This window comes from Colletotrichum tamarilloi (genome assembly GCF_030869305.1).
Source record: "Colletotrichum tamarilloi strain Tom-12 chromosome Unknown Scaffold_5.1, whole genome shotgun sequence".
Lineage (NCBI taxonomy): Eukaryota > Fungi > Ascomycota > Sordariomycetes > Glomerellales > Glomerellaceae > Colletotrichum > Colletotrichum tamarilloi.
The window spans coordinates 607,153-627,011 of NW_026849388.1; the positions used below are offsets into that span (position 1 = coordinate 607,153).

General features: G+C 54.5%; 9 protein-coding genes across 9 annotated transcripts; 4 read left to right on the forward strand and 5 right to left on the reverse strand.

The window, feature by feature from the left end:
- Window positions 1-1,280: 1,280 nt before the first annotated feature.
- On the forward strand, window positions 1,281-1,820 carry CTAM01_02309 (RNA polymerase III subunit C17; the record flags this gene model as incomplete). The annotated part of the gene is made up of 2 exons (XM_060518348.1): window positions 1,281-1,421; window positions 1,509-1,820. The coding sequence occupies 2 exons, from the start codon at window positions 1,281-1,283 to the stop codon at window positions 1,818-1,820; spliced, it is 453 nt and encodes a 150-aa protein (XP_060386981.1).
- A 113-nt stretch (window positions 1,821-1,933) lies between these two features.
- CTAM01_02310 (uncharacterized protein) lies at window positions 1,934-2,626 on the reverse strand (the record flags this gene model as incomplete). The annotated part of the gene is made up of 3 exons (XM_060518349.1): window positions 1,934-2,215; window positions 2,274-2,487; window positions 2,559-2,626. The coding sequence occupies 3 exons, from the start codon at window positions 2,624-2,626 to the stop codon at window positions 1,934-1,936; spliced, it is 564 nt and encodes a 187-aa protein (XP_060386982.1).
- Window positions 2,627-3,342: 716 nt separating this feature from the next.
- CTAM01_02311 (tRNA pseudouridine synthase A) lies at window positions 3,343-4,983 on the forward strand (the record flags this gene model as incomplete). The annotated part of the gene is made up of 1 exon (XM_060518350.1): window positions 3,343-4,983. The coding sequence occupies one exon, from the start codon at window positions 3,343-3,345 to the stop codon at window positions 4,981-4,983; it is 1,641 nt and encodes a 546-aa protein (XP_060386983.1).
- A 90-nt stretch (window positions 4,984-5,073) lies between these two features.
- On the reverse strand, window positions 5,074-5,826 carry CTAM01_02312 (GPI-GlcNAc transferase complex; the record flags this gene model as incomplete). The annotated part of the gene is made up of 1 exon (XM_060518351.1): window positions 5,074-5,826. The coding sequence occupies one exon, from the start codon at window positions 5,824-5,826 to the stop codon at window positions 5,074-5,076; it is 753 nt and encodes a 250-aa protein (XP_060386984.1).
- A 307-nt stretch (window positions 5,827-6,133) lies between these two features.
- On the reverse strand, window positions 6,134-6,553 carry CTAM01_02313 (uncharacterized protein; the record flags this gene model as incomplete). The annotated part of the gene is made up of 1 exon (XM_060518352.1): window positions 6,134-6,553. A coding segment is annotated over one exon (420 nt), but the record flags the coding sequence as incomplete, so codon positions are not given.
- A 1,207-nt stretch (window positions 6,554-7,760) lies between these two features.
- On the reverse strand, window positions 7,761-12,906 carry CTAM01_02314 (uncharacterized protein; the record flags this gene model as incomplete). The annotated part of the gene is made up of 5 exons (XM_060518353.1): window positions 7,761-10,551; window positions 10,606-11,874; window positions 11,944-12,255; window positions 12,312-12,438; window positions 12,492-12,906. 5 exons carry the CDS (start codon window positions 12,904-12,906, stop codon window positions 7,761-7,763), a joined length of 4,914 nt encoding a protein of 1,637 aa, XP_060386986.1.
- Window positions 12,907-14,404: 1,498 nt separating this feature from the next.
- On the reverse strand, window positions 14,405-15,019 carry CTAM01_02315 (uncharacterized protein; the record flags this gene model as incomplete). The annotated part of the gene is made up of 1 exon (XM_060518354.1): window positions 14,405-15,019. The coding sequence occupies one exon, from the start codon at window positions 15,017-15,019 to the stop codon at window positions 14,405-14,407; it is 615 nt and encodes a 204-aa protein (XP_060386987.1).
- A 738-nt stretch (window positions 15,020-15,757) lies between these two features.
- On the forward strand, window positions 15,758-16,069 carry CTAM01_02316 (uncharacterized protein; the record flags this gene model as incomplete). Its single annotated transcript, XM_060518355.1, has 1 exon — window positions 15,758-16,069. One exon carries the CDS (start codon window positions 15,758-15,760, stop codon window positions 16,067-16,069), a length of 312 nt encoding a protein of 103 aa, XP_060386988.1.
- Window positions 16,070-18,323: 2,254 nt separating this feature from the next.
- Window positions 18,324-18,905, forward strand: CTAM01_02317 (uncharacterized protein; the record flags this gene model as incomplete). The annotated part of the gene is made up of 1 exon (XM_060518356.1): window positions 18,324-18,905. The coding sequence occupies one exon, from the start codon at window positions 18,324-18,326 to the stop codon at window positions 18,903-18,905; it is 582 nt and encodes a 193-aa protein (XP_060386989.1).
- Between the last annotated feature and the right edge of the window lie 954 nt (window positions 18,906-19,859).

The following is a 19,859-nucleotide window of genomic DNA, read 5'->3' on the forward strand; positions in this document are numbered from 1 at the left end:
CACGCAGAGTGCCGTAGACCGGTGACGGAGATGCCTGAAGCGATGCGAGGGCGGTGACGGCGGCGGAAGACATAGGCGACCAGGTACGGAAGTACAGTGTCAACGACTGACTTCGTACAGGGAGGATTGAATTGCATTGGATTCGTGGAACGCTGCCCGGAATGCAGCAGTGACTCTTGTTCTAATTCTGACTGCGATATGCCGAATGAGGTGGACATTCTGCAATCCATCCCCTTGTCAAAAAGTCTGGCTGCCTCGTGATTGTACGGATAATGCAGACAGAGTATATGCCTCTTGAATGTACATCCAGAAAATAGCGCTCCTTGACGATGATAGTGAGGCGGGAAGGAGTACCTGGGGAATCTCACACCTCCCCTTACCTTATTAGTGTAGTACTGTACTACGTAGGTAGTTGTTGTAAGGTAGTGTAGTAAGGAGTGAAATAACGCGAGTAACCGACCGGCTTTTATTAACGACAAGAGGTGCAGGTGGCAGGGCCGCAGGCAGGAGGAAGCGGCCACCGGCCAGCGGAGGCGCCTACTTCGAATCTGAAGCCGCCAACGCCAACGCTCTTTCCCCCTCTCATTGCGCAATTCCAGATCCGGTACGTACTCTACGACAATTTAGCACATGGCAGAGTGGGGGACTGGGCATCGTGATTGGTGCCTTGGGCCGTGTCAATGCACCTGCGTTTCTGCTTGCCTTTTTATCTCCCTGCAGCTCGTTGCCAACCGTACCGGCCATCGACCGCGGGGCACTTGGGTTGTCAAGAAGAATTTGCGGCAGCATCGTACCTTGGCTCCCATTGCTCGCCTAGATTCCGTACAGTCACGAGTGTAATTCTTTTTGCGAGATTACACAGTACCTTTACCTCATCTGACTCTTCCGACTTCTCACAAGTCACAACTGGATTCAAGGCGACCCGATATTTCCTTGATAGACCCTCAGGCAGAGTCACCAGTCACTTACCCTTGTCAAATCAAACGTCAGCTTGTCCAAGGTTGTACTACTTGAACAGCCTATTCCTGTCCCTCTCAAAGAGCACCTGCGAGGTTCCGTTTTGAGTGACAGGTACATTGGCCTAGCCTCTTCACCTTGTACACCGACACGTCGATTTTCCGCAAACACCAAGCGCCTGCGCAGCTTGCATTTTCCGCACTCTTTTTGGCCGATACGCAATTGCCGCCGTTGCCACCTGGTATCAAACGGTTTGCATCACACCTTCTCCTCTACCCGACAATCGCAACCTAGTCGTCCCCCGCGCCAAGCACGCAATCAAGATGAAGATCCTTGAGGCTCAGTCGGCAGTTTTGACCAACTATGAGGTCTATCAACATCTGAATGAGCGCAAGCTTGGTCAGAAGAAGCGTGAGCGTGGAGAACGCCGCGGTCCCGGCAACCTTGAACCGCTGGCAAGAGAGGTGAGTCTGACCACATCCAAGTTATACATGCAATGAAAATTGGGTATCTGCTTCTGTGTAATAAACTCATGGCTGACACATATGTAGCTCCTCCAGTATCTGCGGACAGCACCAAACCCGCTCAGCCAAGACCCCATTACATATCATCCAGACTGTATCACCCAGCTCCTGGGTAAGCTTCAGCCCTTTGACTTGGCCAAGGGTGAGGTCATCATGATCCTGAACCTCCGCCCAGCATCCGTCGCCGCTCTGAACACCGTCATCGAAGAGATGCCTGAGCGCTTCGATGAGAACCAGCAGGAGGAGATGGTCAACATCATTGCTGAAGTGCTTGGCTCGTTCCCCCAGGAGGCAGGAGAGGAGGAAGGCGCCGAGGAAGCTGCGAACGGCGCTGCTTAGAAAGCCTTGCCGCATCACACTTCGCAACTCACTTTGGACGGCACCGAGCCCTCCAATGTGTCCTCTTCCTCCTGGAGTGGAGTATCAGGGTCGCCCTGACGAGGCAATGAATCTCACATGGCGACACAACCGCCCTCGCTCTGTCCTCCCTCGGCCTTCCGCGTCATGATTGCGGTTTTACCAATCTCCTCGAACGCCAGCTTGAGCAGTTCGCCCGTCACCGCGGAGCATTCCATGTACTTGTCTATGCGGATCTCCTGCGCCTGCTGGTATGCTTCTTGGGGATAGATGATCCCGTTGGGGTCGTCTTCGGATCGTAGGTCTCTCTTGAGACCCAGCATGAGGATGGGCAAGCGGTCGGGCCTGCGGAAGGACATTTTGACCTCTGGAAGCCACTGTATCGGATGTCAGACGGGATACAGAAACAGAAGAGAGTCATTCAGGAGAACATACATGTCTCCTCATGTTGATGAGACTCAGCCGCTGGCTTATGTCGTAACACAGTATAACAATGTCCGGCTCGAGCAGCTTCCAGTTCTCGGGGCTATTTGTATCATAAAACTCTAGACGGTACGGTTTTCCAGAAAACTTGATCTCGAAAATGAAGGGTTGGTCAATATCTCTGAGCAATCTGATGGGCCCGGTGCCTTCGCCGGCGCTCAGTCGCCTATTTCAGGGGCACATCTCATTAGCATTGTGAGACCCCCATGGCATGGTCTCGATAAAGGGCATACGGACGAGAGAAACGACGTCTTTCCACATTTCTCATCACCAACTAATAATATCTTGACTGATTCCTCTTCCATGATTGTAAAACCTTTGATGTTGAGCCTTTTGAAGGGAACGCAACGGCTGCTTCGGACGACTTCCGATGGGACGTCTAGATACGGCGATGTCTAGGGAACAAATGGCGCAGGGCCAGGCCTGGTGCGGACTCAGCCAAGACTCCAGCACCAGAAACACAGTGCCCATTTCGCGCCCACTGGTCCCGTCGCAATGGTTCGGCTTTCTCCATGAGGGGAGGATGAGAGTGTGGAGTCGAGCTACAGCCACAGCACAAGCCACATTTTGTTTTCTACAGGGCGACGAAAAAAAGTTGATGCTAAGAAATAAAAAGAAATAAAAATTGGTTGTCACTCAACTTGCATGCGCCGGCCCCTCCAAAAGTGACTCTTCTGGGCCCAAAGGTACCCGCATGATGCCGGTCCGCGTCTAAACCACCACCACCCCTCCAAAAATTCCCAAAAACTCACATGAGAGAGAGAGAAGGCATATGAAGCCCTTACATGAATTGTTTTGGGGTCTCTGTCTGCATTGCCCGCCAAGCCCGACTCTGAACCTATCGAGGCACGCTGGAGGTCTATTACACGGCTGCTCACAAGTTTTAGTCCGTCGGGGAGGGCATTATCAACACCGCCACCATCTGCGTCGTTTCACTACTACTCACCAGCATCTCACTCATCCTTACCGACCATCCTCTATATTCGCGGCTAGGGGCTTCAGCACCGCTCCCGTCGCAAACATGGCCGATGTGAGCGGACGGTACGAGTCATGGGACCAGGCGCGTCTCATCTCCCGCATAAGACAGCTCGAGCATGAACTCGACAAGCGGGATGCGGCATCAAAGGCCTCCGGAGCCGGGTCCGGTGCCCCCAGCAGCACCACCAAGAACGGCACCGGTGCTGCAGTAGTAGCAGCAACAGACGGGGCCCCGCCGGTGAAGAAGAGAAAGAAGGAGGCCAAGCGGATCGACTCGTCACGGTACTCCACCCGCTTCATCGCGCTGAAGCTGGCGTACCTGGGCAAGCGGTACGGCGGATTCGAGTACGCCACCTCGGCGAGTCTGCCGACGATCGAGGGCGAGCTGTGGAACGCCCTGACAAAGTCTTGCCTCATCTTCCCCGAGGATCAGGATGTTGTCAACTTTGACTGCTGCGAGTACTCCAAGTGCGGGAGGACGGATCGCGGCGTGAGCGCGTTTGGACAGGTTATCGGGTTGAGGGTGCGGAGTAACAGACCAGTGCCCAAGAAGCAAGAGGATCCTGCACCAGCCGCTGAGACGGAAGGGGACGACACTCCGATGGAGGGCACGGACAAGGTCGAGGAGGAACAGAAGGAGAAGAAGCCCGAAAGGGTCTGGGACGAGATCAACGACGAGATCCAGTACGTCAAGGTCCTCAACCGCCTCCTCCCCGACGACATCCGCATCATCGCCTGGTGCCCCTCCCCGCCGCCAGACTTCTCCGCCCGCTTCTCGTGCGAGGAGCGCCAGTACCGCTACTTCTTCACCCAGCCCGCCTTCACACCCACGGCGATCACCGTCGATGGCACGCCGGACGGCATGAAGGAGGGTTACCTCGACATCGACGCCATGAACCAGGCCGCGCAGAATTTCATTGGCAGCCACGACTTCCGTAACTTTTGCAAGGTGGACGGGAGTAAGCAGATTACAAACTTTGAGCGGCGCATGTTCGAGGCCGGCGTCGAGGAGGTGAAAGACGTGGGTACGGCGCTGCCGTATCTGGGCGCCAGTGCTGTTGATGGAAGCCAGCTTCCGAAAGTGTATTCGTTCAATATCCGCGGGACAGCGTTCCTGTGGCATCAGATCCGGCATATGGTTACGATTCTGTTCCTCATCGGCCAGCGCCTGGAAACGCCTGACCTCGTGACGCGGTTGTTAGATGTCGAAAACACGCCGCGGAAGCCGAATTACGATCTGGCGCACGAGACGCCGCTGGTGCTCTGGAACTGCGTCTTCCCAGGCGACGACGAAAGCCGGACACTTAACGACGCGGAGAATGCGCTGCGCTGGGTATACGGCGAGGCTGACGTGGTCGAGAACCTGTGGTCGCACTACCGCGAGAAGAAGATGGACGAGCTGCTCGCGAACCGCCTGCTGGACCTCGTCTCGAGACAGGTGCAGGGGACCGAGTCGAAAGCGAAAGGGAAGAGGGTATTCCAGGGCGGGCACGAGGGGAAGCTGTCGGGCGGGTACGTGCCGATTGCGAAGAAGCAGTTGACGCCGTCGCCGGCGGAGATTAATGACCGGTGGGCGCAGCGTAAGGGCTTCAAGAACTCGGATGAGATGAGGGAGTCGAAGAATTGGAGGAAGGCCATTAAGGATGCCAAGCAGGCTGCTGCGGCGGGTGATGGGGATGAGTAGGTCATGGCTACATGTCCCCTATCATAAAGAAAAAGATAAAGTAGAAAGCTTTGGTCAGATCATGAATTCGTCAAGGCTACGAGGGACCTGTCATACCCCGTTCTGCCATCTATCATCCATCTTCCTATTACTACTCCCGCCATCCGCTTCCCACAGACACCCCCTTACGCCTCTCCACACCGTCTCGACAATCTTCTTCTTGGGTAGTATCCTAGGGAACACGACGACGATATCCTCTTCCCCCTCGACAATGACAATCAAATAGTACCGCACCTCGAAGCCCCTGAACGCTTCATTCACAAGCACGTCCTGAATCTTCTCGGTAGGTATGAACCGCGTCGCGGCAGCCGACAGATAACTCCCACTCGTCGAACTCGTCTGTATCCCCAGCCCGCGCAGCACGAGTAAACTCTCAGTGGTATGCGTGCGCTTCAGCGTCGCGTACGCCGCGAGCAGACACCCCGGAACCAGGACGGGTAGCGGTATCGCATGCGATGCTGCCGCGGCGTGCGCTAGACGGCCTGGCGCCGAGGTACGTATGAAGAGGAGGACCTGCCAGAGCGTTGCGCTCGAGAAGAGGGCGTCTGGGCCGTCGTTTGCAGTTGCGGTTACGGTGGGTTTCGCTCTTGTCGATGCGGAGAGGAGGGAGATGACGTATGGTGATTCTGCCAGGGCTGCTTGGAGGAGGAGAATCGAGGAGAAGAAGAGGAGGATGCGGAGGGTGAAGAGGAGGCCTGAGAGGACGCGGACTGCGAGGGTTGGTGGTGGGCGGGTTGTTACTGTGAATTCGGCTGTTGTTGGCGAGGGGCGCCGGACGTGGAGGCGGGGGGTTGCTGCGAGCATCGTGGAGTTTGGGTGATGCTGCAAAGAAGCAGAAGCAGCTCGAAAATTGAGAACAGGAAAAGACTGCTATGGTGCCATTGATATTGTGCGGGTTCAAGACGGCTTGATGGTTTGGTTTAGAAAAGTTGGTGAGAGCTTCGGAGAGCCAGAACCCCTGGGCGCAATCGCGACGTCAAGTCCAACCAGAATTGCAAACTGGGGTGGATGATGGAACTTCCATTGGAAGCTTAGGTCGGTACTCGGTGGAGATGTTCGCGGGCGCGTTGAGTGCTGGGAGCTCCTACACCTACACGCGCAAATACCCTGCTTACCTCAGCAGATCCACCCAAGAACCACCGCACGTCCCCCGCCAGCCCCCAACCCTACTTGAAGTACAATTATGTTCGCAACCACCGGCTGTAATGGTCAAATGGTTGAAGGCTTTCATTACTCTTCTTCCGCTATCCCATCCACATTGGAACCCCTCAGCGGCGCCCAGTGCGAATGCTGCGGTGGCCACCCACTCGCACGGGTAACCTGCGATCGCTGCGTGTGGCCCTAAGCAATGAAGATGACACTTGAGGGAGGTTTCACTCTGCAGAGGTATCTTCACCGTCGCATGGCGTGCTGGATTACGATCGCTGGGGGCTTGGGGTAGTGGAGGAGGATAGAAATCCCGACTCCAACTTTTTGACTTTTTTGGGATCAGATATCGTACCGGTCGGTAGATGCATGTGCATCGCGGTTGCGACCGTCTGATTGCTGTCGCTGGTAATTGAGACGAACGCCTACTGTGTGCACAGTTGACGATGTTTTTCGGGGTGTTGAGAAGTACCTTTTTCGGCACAATTTCTTTCGCACATGGTTCAATCCCAGTTCACGACAGACCTGTTTCGTTTTTTTTCCGCCTTTCCCTCTGGACCAAACTCAATTGAATTATCGGAGTCACTGTATTGATACTCTCATATGACACAGTCATGTCTCAATAGTCTCGGAATCAGTTTGCATTCTTCTCAATTTTTAGCCTGTACGTGGCCATCTCGACGAGCAAGCCACATAGCTATCATCACCCGCTCAAAAAGGGAATAAAAGACCAACATCAATTGCAATCCAGTCAACGACTTGGAGAAGCAGATCTGAAAAGGAAAGAAAAGTTAAAGAAATGAAAAGAGGCGGGGGAAGGAAGAATCCCCGTACCCTTCAACTAGATGAACAAAGATGCCGTGAGGCAACATTGTAAGACACGCGTTTCCAGCACTTTTCGGTCCCTTTTCACCCATCCTGTTCCAACCCTTCCGTCCTCCTCCTCCTCCTCTCTCTCTCTCTCTCTCTCTCTCTCTCTCTCTCTCTCTCTCTCTCTCTCTCTCTCTCTCTCTCTCTCTCTCTCATCATCATCATACTCGTTGGTGCAAGACGGTGTCATCTTGAAAACCATCCAGCTTTTTCTCTGTTTTCGTTTCCATCTGGCCCCTTTCGACCTTCCCCCGCGACGACTGTTCATTCCATCACGTACATAGCCGCTCTTCCCACTACAGGTATCGTGTGTTCATGTGTATTGCCTCGCGGCTCTGCCCCGAAATCCCAAGATCCAGCCATCATCAGTCATCATTTGAGAAGTTAAGAATGCAAAACAAGAAGTGTAACGAAAAAGAGTTGAAAGATAACAAGAAATTGGAGAAGAAATGGCATTTCACTCCGCGTTCCAATGTTCGTCGTCAAGGATAGACTCGAAGTATACAAAAGGCGGCTTCTAACTGCTGTTGTTGTGGTTCGGGCGGCCCCAGAGCTGCCACACTGCAAAGTGTGTTGTTCGTGTTCGTTGGTCGTGGAAAAAAAGTAATGGTATCGAGATTCATCGAGAAACGCCTGTCGCCATGCAACGAATCGACATGTGATGTGTAAAGCTAATTAAGGGATTGGGGAGTGTAGAAACTTTTTCCAGCAGGAAGACCAAATCAAATCATCTCGCTGTGGTGCAGGCCAGTAGGCAAGCTCTTCTGCGCCATGGCGGGGGGAGATCGCATCGACTCGCGGCCATAGTTCATTGGCATAGGTACGCTCTCATAAGGGGCGTATTCGTAGTCCTCCTGACCGCGGGGCCGCGCTGAGGGCTCCTTGCGGTTGCGGCTGCCGGACCTGAAGCGGTCGGTCGCCTTGGAGAATCGGCCAGCGATGCTGTTGTCTCGTTCAGAGAAGCTGCGTCCTCGGCTGTGACCACCCTTGGACACGGGCGGGGCGGGTGGTGGAATTACTGGGACTGTTGTGTCCATGGGAGCAGCAATAGTCGTTTGGATAACGTCATCGTCGTCCATGACAATCTCAATCATACCGGAACCCATGGTCACGGGTTGGATGTGGGCGGTGTACGGGAGAGGCGCCGGGGGCGGGGGAGGAGGCATCGCAAGGTGCTGAAGCTCCTTCAACATTGGCGGAGCAGGAGGAGGAGGCGGCGGCGGTGGGATGCTTCCGTAGTTGTTGCTTTCTTGGGAGGCACGTCTGACCCGGATCATGTCATCGACAGTGCGAATCTCACCAGAGTGACCTCTTCTCATGGAAGGACCGCGAGAAAGACCTTTGCTGCTGGCGCTAGGACCTCTAGGGGAGGGCGCATCAGGAGGGACGGGCGGGGCCGACATGCTGCGAGGAATCATTCCGCGGTTGGGAGGTTGATAGACCGTGGAAGGAAGCTGGTAAGTTGTCTGAGGGAGCAAAGTGAGGGTCTCGGCAGACTGCTCTTTCTCGGGGGACTGCTGCTGGGGAGAAGTCACCGGGGAATGTCTCTGGGCAAACGTAGCCGGGATCGGGGGCACCGGAATGCTGTTCTTGTCTTTGTCCGACTCGATGATGAGACGCATGGCCTTGGGCGTTGCGGGCAAACCAATGTGCACATTGGAGCTGCTGCGTGCGTACATGCTTCTGTTGGTAGTAGGGTCGGCAGTGTGGCTGCGAGGCGGAAGCTCAACGGCACTTGGGGATGATTCAATACCGATTCGGATGTGGTTGGGGTGGGGAATTGGTGGCGCCGAGGGACGTTGTGCGAGGGACTTGCGACGTTCCTCGAGCTCGCGAGCAGCTTCCTCCTTCTTACGCTGCCTCTCATCCTTCATAGCCTTCAAGTCTCCAGCGTGCTCTGTAGAGGCGGCACGAGACTTGGATTGGGGAGGCGCAATATCGCGGGATTGATCCAGGTTCTCACCAGCGTGGCGACGGCGACTCTCGGATCGGTCTCGTCGAGGGAACTCTCTGGTAAGCTCAGGTGAGAGCGCCTTGCGGGACCCATGCTGGCTGGTGCTTCTGTTGTGTCTGTTTCTGAAGTTCTCTTGGGCAACAACAGCCTTGACATAGTCCTCCTCGTCTTCAGACCCCTGGTAGTGGACAAGATTGGCTGACAGAGGTAGAGGAGACGAAGGTGACCTGGCGTGAGAGCCAGTCCGGTCCGCACTTCGGCCGCGGAGTTCAAGCGCAGGAGGGCGATGTCTGCCTTCGGGGCTTCTGTTGCGGCCTTGGCTACCCCGGCTGGATGCGCGACTAGTACCCTTCCTGCTCTTGCTAGACTTCCTCACTGTGGCGGGCTCTCCGACATCCGGCAAGAACTTGGGTGTGCTCAGGTTGATGAGATCCTCGGGCGACATAGGGATGGGCGAGGTTGGGGAGCGCTTTGCCTTGGGCCAGTTGCGGCTAGAGGCACGGCCACGCTCAGCGGAAGCTTCGCGAGAAGATGTCTTGCGAGTGCGGCTGTGGTCACGGTCGCGGCCACGGGAGCCATCGCGCTTGCCCTCTCGACTGGCATGTCGGCTTCGCTGCTTGCGTTGTTGCAAGCGCTGGGCAGTGTCGAGGCTGTGGATGTAGTCCTGTCGCCCACCCGTAGTGTTGCTGCGGATGCTTTTGCCGGTGGTGGATTGAGACGTAACAGAGCCTGTGACGGAGCCGGGTCCCCTACGTCGGGAAGGCCAGTGGAAACGGGTGGAAGATGCCACCGACTGCTCGGGAGAGGTGATCTCATTGGCCATGTTGTTCAGACCTGCAAGCTCAAGATGAAGTCCCTTTGGCTTGCGGTCTCGGGAACCGTTGCGCTGGGCCATGCTGCCTTCCATCTTGATAATCATTCTAGCATCAGGAGATGGGGGAGGCGCTTCTCTTGTCCGTGTGGTGATCTTTTTGTACTGGTCACGCATCATCATCGGGCTTGCTGTGGCAGCCCTCTGCAGAGACAGGCCAGCAGCGAGATTTTCCTGCTCGGCAGAAGACATGCGCAGTTGCATAGCACGTCGAGATTCCTCAACGTCAACCTGAAGTTGTTCACGAGACAAGTCTCCTGGAATCTCACCGATGGAAGGGAGGCGCTTGCGACTGAAGGCAGATGCTCCGGATCTCGCCGAGTTCGGGGTGTTGAATTGGCTGCGGTTTGGTGGGCGGATGAAGGCAGTGGTGACATCATATCCACCAGGGGAGACTGCAGAATCGGCGATGGGTGTTGGGCCCGCGGCGATAGGAGTCTGTCCGCCGTCTCCTTGAGAGAAGAACTTTGATTTCCCTTGCTGCTCGCCAAAAGACGTGATCAGCTTCAGAGCGGACGTCTTGGCGATGCTTCTTTGGGGTCCACGGTTAATGCCGGGAGGCGAGAGAGGAGGTGACAGGACCTCCGGGATATTCTCATGAACGTTCTGGTTGATGCTCTGGAAGGTCACTTGGGCAGCAGAAGGTGATGTCCATGGCTCATCAGACTCGGCACCAGTGCAGGCGAAACTGGAAATCTGTTAGCGCATCGTACCATTATGTTCACTTATAGAGAAAACATACCATCTCACGGCAAGCTGCTGTTGCCCGTGCATAACAGCCCATTCGCCCCATTTCTTGATGATAGCTGCCTGTCGTTCCCAGACGGCGGGATAGAAGAGACAAGTCAGGATAAGCGCCTCCATGTACTTCTTGTGGGACACGTAAATCTCAATGGCATCATTGTGATCACCCATGCCAATTAGAATGGTAACAGCGGCGTGAAGATCACCGTGCTCCAGGAGTCTTTGAACGTAGGCGCGCCCCAGCTTGTGCTGCGAAGCTTGGCCTCCAATACCACTGAGGGCTAGCAACATCCAGTCAGAAGAAGTCATTGAGGCTGAGCTCGCTGCCATGACATCTGCGTCAATATCGCCCAGCCATCTCATCAGAAGAATACGCGCCGGTGAAGCCGCATTGTGTCGGCTCAATTCCTCTCTGACCAAGTCGTCAATCTCCTTGTTCCATCCAAAGATGGTGCTAAGCATCTGCTTGCGGAGATCGTCATTCGTGAGTCGGCTATGGTCACCCCCGATCGGGTGCTTGTAAGGAATGTCGCTGAGCCGGCTCCTGGTGTACTTGAAGAGATCCTGGACCTTGCTGTCGACAGGGCTCGGCAAGACCTCATTTCGTAGACGGGATGGCCTAGAACGGCGAGAGCGGTATGAGGACATGGAGGTGCCGCTCATCATTGACGTTCCGCTCATGGAATACATGTCTCGTTCTTGGTAAGGTGCAGCAGAAGATCTGAGAGACGATCCGGCAGAGATGTAGGTGTTTTCAGTCATGCCTCGAGAGACGGCCGACGACGGGTACCGTCCGGGCGTCCGAGATCCTCCGGAGGATCGCGAGATGGAAGACAGTCCGCTGCGGCTAGAAGCCGCGCTTGCGGTATCGGCATCGTAAGGGTCGAGCGCCTTGGGCGTGCCTGTGTCCTTCCGGCTAACTATACGGTCAAAGGGAGACAAGTGATCTTCGTCACTCTCCGAAATGCCGAGCTCAATTGAACCAGACGTGGCATCCGAGTCAGTAACGATGGTTGTTGATGTTTTCTGTCCCTGCTGTTCCTCTATCGAGACAGGCGGTGATGGTGGCAACAAGTTGGCCGGGTGCTGTACATTAGCAACTATGATGGAAGGGGTGTTAAGGTCGAATTGCTGTACGGTGTTGTTGGCTCCCAGGGTGAAGAGGCTGGCGCCGGGGCCGTACACGGCCAGGCCTCTGACGTGCTCGAGCGTCGGGATACTATCCCAAGTAACGTGCTTAGTACGGACATCCCACGATAGTGTTTCCCTAGTGTGATAGAAGTCAGTGCAAGTTCTAAGCGCGCGCGTAAGCCTCAAGTGGCAAAGAATGACGTACGAGTCAGAATGTTGGATAATGCGGCCGTTTTTTGACCAGCCCATCCAGTTGGGACCGGTTTGGTAGTTATCGGTGCGCTTGAGAATCCTCACAACCTTGGCGGGGTCATCGCTGCTGTACGACTTGGACACACTCCAAACTCGGAGGTCGCCATCATGGGTCTGTGATGCCAGCATGTCCGATTTTTGACGAGACGACGAGGCATGCCAGTTGAGCGTGACGATAGGCGAAGGTGCTCTTGATGTGCCTAGGTTGTGGAGGATAGTGAATCGTGGCTGAAGAGTTGCGACCAACAACGAGCCATTTTGGTATCTATGAAGAGTTAGCAACTTTGTTTTGCGAAGCCCGTTGGAGTTCTTTAAGCTTACCCGATCGCAAATGTCCTACAGTCTGCGGCTGGTGCAAGCGCTGTCACGGCAATCTGGTCAATCGTTCTCGAAGAGATATGCTCTGATGTTGTGGGCTCGAATAGAATAATGTTGCCCTGCGTATTACCTAAAGCCATCTGTTAGTGTATACTATGTGAGATTTTTCGGACATAAACATACCAAATGCAACATTGCCATTGCGCATCCACGCAGCAGTTGTCAAGTGCTCGTATGAAGCGAATCGGGCTACTTCGTCGCCCGTCATAATATCCCAGACAATGGCTGTCTGCCCGGCATCGTAACTGACTACCAGCCTTCCGGCTCCAATCTCGCTTTGCGTATCAACTGCGAGCAACTGCACCTCGTCCGAGTGCCTTGAAAATCTTCTTTCTATTGTGAGAGTGTCGTGGTGGCAGCATACGATGGAAGAACCCTGGGCATACAAGAACATGGACGCCGTGGCGGCGCATGGCTCGAAGTACCGCATGATGTTGGGCTGCGACATGTTGAAATCCTGCATCTCATTGCTCCGACCTCTTTGTGACGATTGCCCGGAGCTGACGGTAGCGGTTCGGTTTCTCGCGGAGGCGGACATGATGGCACTATATCCTTTTTCGGATTTCGATCTGGGACCCGGTGCGATGTTAGTCGGCAAGCTGCATTTGGGGAGGACGACTTCAAGGCAGGGCAACGGCTGCAAGGTCCGTGTCTGCCAGACCAGAACCTTTGAGCCCTCTCAAGCCGAGAAACAGGTGGGTGACTCCTGTGAGACAGGCCTACTCACCAATCCGAGACGATCACAGCACCGTCCGGCTGCTTCGTGGCGAACCAAAGGCAGTCGGGAAGCTACACTTCTTCCAATCCAACCATCACATGAAGCACTGTTCAATGTCCGTTCCCGGGCCGGCTGTCCTTCCACGTTTCCAGGTTGCAGAGACTTTTCGCAAAGCTCTTCGTAGGCGTGCTAGAGTAGCGGTATCTTCTGCCTGCTGTCGTGTTACGGTTGCTGGTTGTGCCGTTGCACTCTAATGTCTCTCTTTTACGGCGCGGGGCTGTTGGTCCTTTTTTTTTTCTTCGTTGCCAGTGAGTTACCGGATAAAAGTAGGACAGGAGAAGAAAGAGAAGAAAGTCTGGGAGCCGGCGTGTTAAAGACGGTTACAGTCTGTCGGGACGTGTTGAGGAGGGGGGGCAAAGACGCTATAGACGCAGGTGGAAGGGTGTGAAGCGATGAGGTTGTCTCTGTTGAAGTTGACGTTGTTGGACGTAGAGAGAAAGCTCACTGGATAAGTCTTCGTCGAGGGGGTGTGCCGGCGCTTGTCTTGCAGGAAGATTCTGTCAAGTGTGCAACTCGATTTTTACAGAGACACACAAGCAGGGAGAGAGGGTTTTCTTTCTTACAGACTGACGACGGAAAGGGAAAAGAAAAGAAAAGGAATCGAAAAGACGATGGAAAATAAGAGAGGCTGCTGCTCGAAGGGGGTGTGTGCCAGTGTGGACGGGGTGTGATGGAGCCAAATGGGAAGAAAGTCAAGCAACATGGAGCATGGCGCCTAAGTTTTGGAGCTGACTTGTCACTGGACGATCAATCTTGACCATAAAATTAGAGCTGTTCAGTGAACGGTCGAGGTATCTGGGAGCGGATACGGTCCGGCTCATCTGGACGAGCCAAGACGCTGCATGCTATGTAGACCGGGGTGCTTGTCGTCGAGGGACCCTGTCAAGCCAGTGGAAGGGGACCAGTCAAGGTGTGCAAGGTGCAAGCCACCGCGTGCCGAGGGGGACAGAATTGGGGAATATGCAGCAGGACGACGGGGGGGTCATGGCATGGTGGAGATGGTCGAATGCCATGAGCGGCGTGGTTGGGCGACTTGACGAAGTATCGAGGCAAGCAGAGTGCGTCTGAACAGGGCAGTACATCAATATTTTGCCATAATTAGGTCTCCGGTCCTCTTCTCGCGCGGTGCTAGCCAGTGCCAGTCTCTTCTTTTTTCGCGAGATCCTGCTTGATGCTGCTGGCACGCTGCCGCTACTTGCTGCTTGCGATGCTTGCTTAACCTGCGTGCGTATGTGCGCGCGGGCGGGCGACAGGAATATCAACCTATCAAGTTGGGCTGAGGCGGCACTGGCTCCCTCTCAGCCCAGCTTGAATTCCCCGTCTCGTGATTGTGACGGCCGGGCCATCTCATCATTAGGTTCTTGTCTCCAAGATCGTGCCCAGCCCACCACGCATAGCGAGACAAAGAAAGAACAATGAAGGAGCAGATGAAGAATCCAACCGAATCGTCTGGTCTTTGACTCGCAGTGACGTCCCATCGGCGGCTGTTCTCCAACAAGCGTGTCTCGCTTTGGATATCCAGCTCCGCTTTCCCCCTGATGATTTGACTTTGCATTGCTGTATCGAGTAATGGTTGACAGTGAGGCAGTGAAGACAGCGTATGTCTCTTTGGGGGCGCCAAAGGTACCTTACAGGACTGCTGTGGAATGGCAGATGCGCGGTATGTACGCAGAAGGAGATGTAGTGCGCAGGTATCCAAATCTGAAGACGGGGGACCAGTGGCATGACTCCCCTCTTCTCGGCGGTGGTCACGGTCGTGAATCCTGGTACAAACAGGCTTGATTCGCCTCGGTGGCCATGGATGACTAGTTGCTAGGACGGATTCTTGAACAGGCTTGAGAGCCTGTCGAAGGGTTGAAAGGCAGCGCAGCATAGAGAGACGGACATGGCCAGAGCGGCGGGAAGTGAGGAAAAGAGCATGGTTGGGGGAGGAGAGAGAGGCTTGGTTTGAAGGTCGTTTGCGTGGACCGGGAGAGAGAATCGAGAGAGGACGGGACGAGAGTGAGGATAGGTTGAGGGGAGGGGAAGGAGGAGGACAGGGAGCCGGGGTTGAACAGTCTACGCGCCGAGGAAAGGGTGATGGCGCCTAAGGAACTTGCATGGGGCCAATCCGGAGCCGCATGTGCCTGCTGTTCAGCAGATGCATTGCAGGGATGCCCATGGACGTGCGTCTGACTGGTTCGTCGCTTTTAACATCCCGTTGGACTGATCCACTTGGATCCACCCAGAAGTAGCCACTACTTACTGTTCGCGTCTCTATTCCGCCCCGAGCGGCGGCAATGTTGGAGGTAGCCGCTACCTCTCGCCGGTTTCCCCGTCTGTGCCACCTTTCCAACCTCACCTCATGGACCTCCACCTTCCTCTACTATTACTTTGTTACTTCCTTCCTTCCTCCCGTCAACTAATACCTTAGGTAGGTATCTACGGACTATCTCAGTGCACCGCTCCTTCCATCTGTACTCCGTCAGGTACCTTACTGGTGCACAATTCGGAATTCCTCAGTTATCCATCTGGTTCGTATTTTTTGTTTGTTCTTCTGGGAGTACGTACCTCACTTATTTCTCCCCGTTTGACCTCAATCCACCCTCCACCAACTCCATCAACTCCATCAATGATATCCCAATCTGGCTGTGTGCCTGTTTGGCCACTGACACACCATCCGACCTCTTCCCTCCAGTTTCAGGAACATTACCATTTCTCATCGACAACGTCAAACCCGTCACTCCCGTTACAATACCTACCATTGCAACGTACGAACTCGATCGGCTCCTTAGTTCCAGGGGCTGGACTCGAACGAACGCCACTATTCTGCATCCATCGCGAATTCGCCATCGCCTCTGCCGGTACGGGTCTGGAATCACATCCCGCTGGCCGGCACACAAGCGGCCACCATCCATCACCAATCCCCACTACTTGTGCTTGAAGCTCGGAACTTTGTGTTCCCTCTCGCCCTCTCGCGGCCTCGCCCTGTCTGCACACTGCACACTGATGGAGCAATTCAACGGCCTGGCAACGTGCAATGCTTCACTCCGAACCCTCCACCTTCTCATCCACAGCTCTAGTCTCTACCGAGTACTGCCTAAGACTCCCGGTCCGTCCACACAGGCCAGCCCTCTCAAGGATTGAGGCTGCACCATTGCTGCATCTGCCCGCCTTTGGTTCTCTGTCCTTGCGAGACGATCACTGCTACCTGCATACCTCGAACACCATGCACAACACAGACCCCCAGTCGACCTGATCCGTATCAGATAGAGCTTCCGAATCCCAGCACCCAACTCAAAGCACTTCAATTGGCGTTGCCTGCTGAGTGCCCAATCAATGCTCGCCTCTCTCTGTTCAACGTCTCTACCATTGTGGGGAATTGGCCAACAATGAGGTCCATCGCAATGTCCCGCCGCTACGATGAGACGCACTCTATTACATCACCAAGCTTCACTGCCAGTCGGGGCATTCGTTACATGTCTCACTCAGGGCCGAAGGAACGAACGTTGCTGCACATATCGACATATTCGTCCACCTGCCACATCAATTCGCTCCTTGGCCACACCCATTGAAGTTACCCATCCCGGTCTGGCCTACCTTTTGGACCCCGGATATCAGTTCCTCGTCAATGCCCCTGGAAAAAACCATCCGATGGCAGCCCAATGACATGGGAAGACGGAACAGCCTTGCTATTGCACCTTCATCGGCCGCTAATCAGCTTCACACTCGTCCAGCATGCAACCTCACCGGCCGCTTCCCCGTGCATGACTGAAGTACGGATTAAGGTATGGCTGCATGTTGAGAGCATGGTTCAACCCACGGCCGCCTCATTCATTGACCGTCGCTTAGACCAATTTTTTCAAGCTGATGCACAAGCTTCAGGTACGTAACGTGCCCTCCACTCTTCTCCTTGCCATCACGATGCTACCCCGGAACGGGTGGTCAATTCCCCCGCCGCAACCACCATCTTGACCGTGCCTCAACTATCTTGCCGGCTAGCTGCTTGTTGGGTGAGCTCGTTATTCGGGTTGTTAGGCACCTACGTGACAGATTTTCGACGATTTTGGCATGCGTGCTGTCTGACATCTTGTTTGCCCTCGTGTTACCTTCAAGGTATCATACGAAAGGCCGATTGGTCTTGAAAGTCTCTGAGAAGATGCGATGGAGCAGCCATATTGCTCTTGAAGTCGGAGACTTCATATGCATCCGGTGAAAGCGTGAAATAGGGCGGCCGATCCGACTTGTCAAATCAGCTTCTTGTGGCGCCAGCAAACCTTGCAAGATATTCGACGTTGAGGGGGCTGAGAGACATCAATATCAAACGGCGACGTTTTTCCACCGAGAGGAACCCCTGGAATCTGTATATTACGCAGTACGCCACTTCGGAAAGTTTCCTATGTACCGTGGCGACCTTGTCGAGCTGCTCGGGCAGTACTAAGTAGTCGAGCCTGACTTGCAACCTAACTGCACCTCGCTGAGACCATAGCTCGACTAGCGGATTGAGTTGAACGAGCCTTGATGAAATTTTCCTCCGCTTCGGAGTTGTGGGTTGATGGGCAGAGCTCGCCCACCCCTGCCATGTCGTACATCGTCTTGGCTTCACTGCAGGGGTCGTGTGTTTGCTTTGCCGTCGAACTAGGTAGCCTCTCTAGCCGTCTAGATCGTTATCGCTCCCGGTCGAGTTTCCGCTTTGATCACAGGTGTATTAGCTATTTTACATCCGGCTGAGGATGAACAATCCTTCCGGTAGCCATCAATCAAAGCATCGAGAGCGGGCTAGGGACCATTCGATGAACGAGAATCGTTCTGCCAGACGTTATCTGGCCAGCCCTGACAGAACCAACTAGCAATCAATGATCGACATCCATCACACGAGACCGAGCCTCACGGCACAGTGGCAGAGTGGTTCCTGGCCCTGTTGATAGGATCCAGTCACTTAATTGTGCTGAGGCTAGGATTGTGCGGCTGGATTACTTCACAGTCTCAATGCAACTGTGATATTCATGCTTGTAGAGCCACGAAAGGCCTAATCAGCCTGGCCAACGTGCTAATATTTGTGCTTAGTTTTACAGCCGATGGAGGATGTCTATATCAAATACCGCAATAGCTTCCCATATTGTCAGACGGAGTCGACCGACTCAAAGCTCTCATCACATATCATTTCGTGACGGATCACGTTGACCATCCACATTACAATGATTTCGAGGTTGTTGCTGGGGGCCCTGGATGCTTGGCAACTGTTGCCCCACGCATTGCTGCTCCATCTTACATTCGATCGCTCAGATCAACGTCAGGATCTCACACGCCAGGAAGCAGCCGAGTGGCATCGAGGGCGAGCCGAGCTGGCCGGCCTGTCTATGCCGTATGACATTTCAATACTATTGCGATCGACTTCCACTACTCTTCCAATAGTGTCGTGGCAGAATCACGGCGTTTGCATCTCGTGCGGTCGCCGGCGCAAGATGTGCAAATGCATGACCGACTTGAGCGGCCTGAAGCGAGCAGCCGTCACCCTAGCGGCAGCGGCAACGGCAACCATGGGAAAACGTCATTCTCAGATGCTTTTGAATCTCACGACATTAAACACTTGGACACCGCGCTTATCGGCAGCAGGATCCATAGCGATGGAAGTTTTAGCCACGCCGCGCAAACCGCAATCTATCTTCAGCTTTCCATACAGGCCGGGGGTACCACCAAGTGCTGTGCAGCGAATGAGAGGCTGCTGTGCCACTTTGACGTCCTTATTGGCAGTCAGCTATCCCTCGCGTACGGCATGACGGGTACAGAATCGTCGATAAGTGGCTCTCAAAACGCCTTTTTTGACATGCGAATCCTCCATTCATATATATCCCCACTGAGGGGAGGCCATGCGGGATTAAACCTCACAAAATCGCAGGCCAACGACACCTTCCCGACTTGTATTTTACGCAGGTCGCCAATTCGAGTCTTTCGGGAGTTCCGCGTCCCGTGACGATGAGTGGATGCGGCCGAGGATAGGGTCTTTGCTCTCAAGAATGATGAGGGTTGCCTGCTCGACCATCACCAAGAGAAGTTGAGAAGCTCATTTTCGAGTTTCCATTGGAGAATTTGACATGTCTCAGCAGATGAGTAACACACCACCTCGTGGCATCACGGAACCTGCGCCGTGAAAGAGATCGCTTACCCCTGTCCTGTCATCCCTCTGGGCAGGCGGGGAAACCAGGTGAACTGACTCTTTCAACCGCCCAAAAACGCGAAACGAGGCAGATTCGCAGCATCTTATCAAGCACGAACAACACTCTTTGGGTAATGGGCAGGGGGGCCATAGACATGAATGAAATCCCGGCATCTCCCCAGTCGACCATCCGATCACGTCTGTACTGCAGCACTTACATCTGCAGAGATCATCACCGCCGAGAATATCCTTGTCCCATCACATCTGTTCGCACCCGCGCTTTACTCACCTCGTCCCACACGCCGCCACGGTGACCGACAATAGTCTAAGATCTGATGGCGTGCGCTCCATCTTGACATCTGGAAGTCAATTGCAGCACGTCAAAGAAGATGAAGGGTAAACCGGCATGACCGGCCGTGCGCTGGGAGGGCCAGTCTGCTAGAAATCCCATTTTCTCCAAAGAGAAGAGACACAAAAGCTGTTGGACCCCTGGACCCAACCGCCGTGCCGCCCTACAGACCGCATGCGGCCTAGGCGCGTGTGATTCGGACGGCGCTATCTGTGATTCGACATGGTG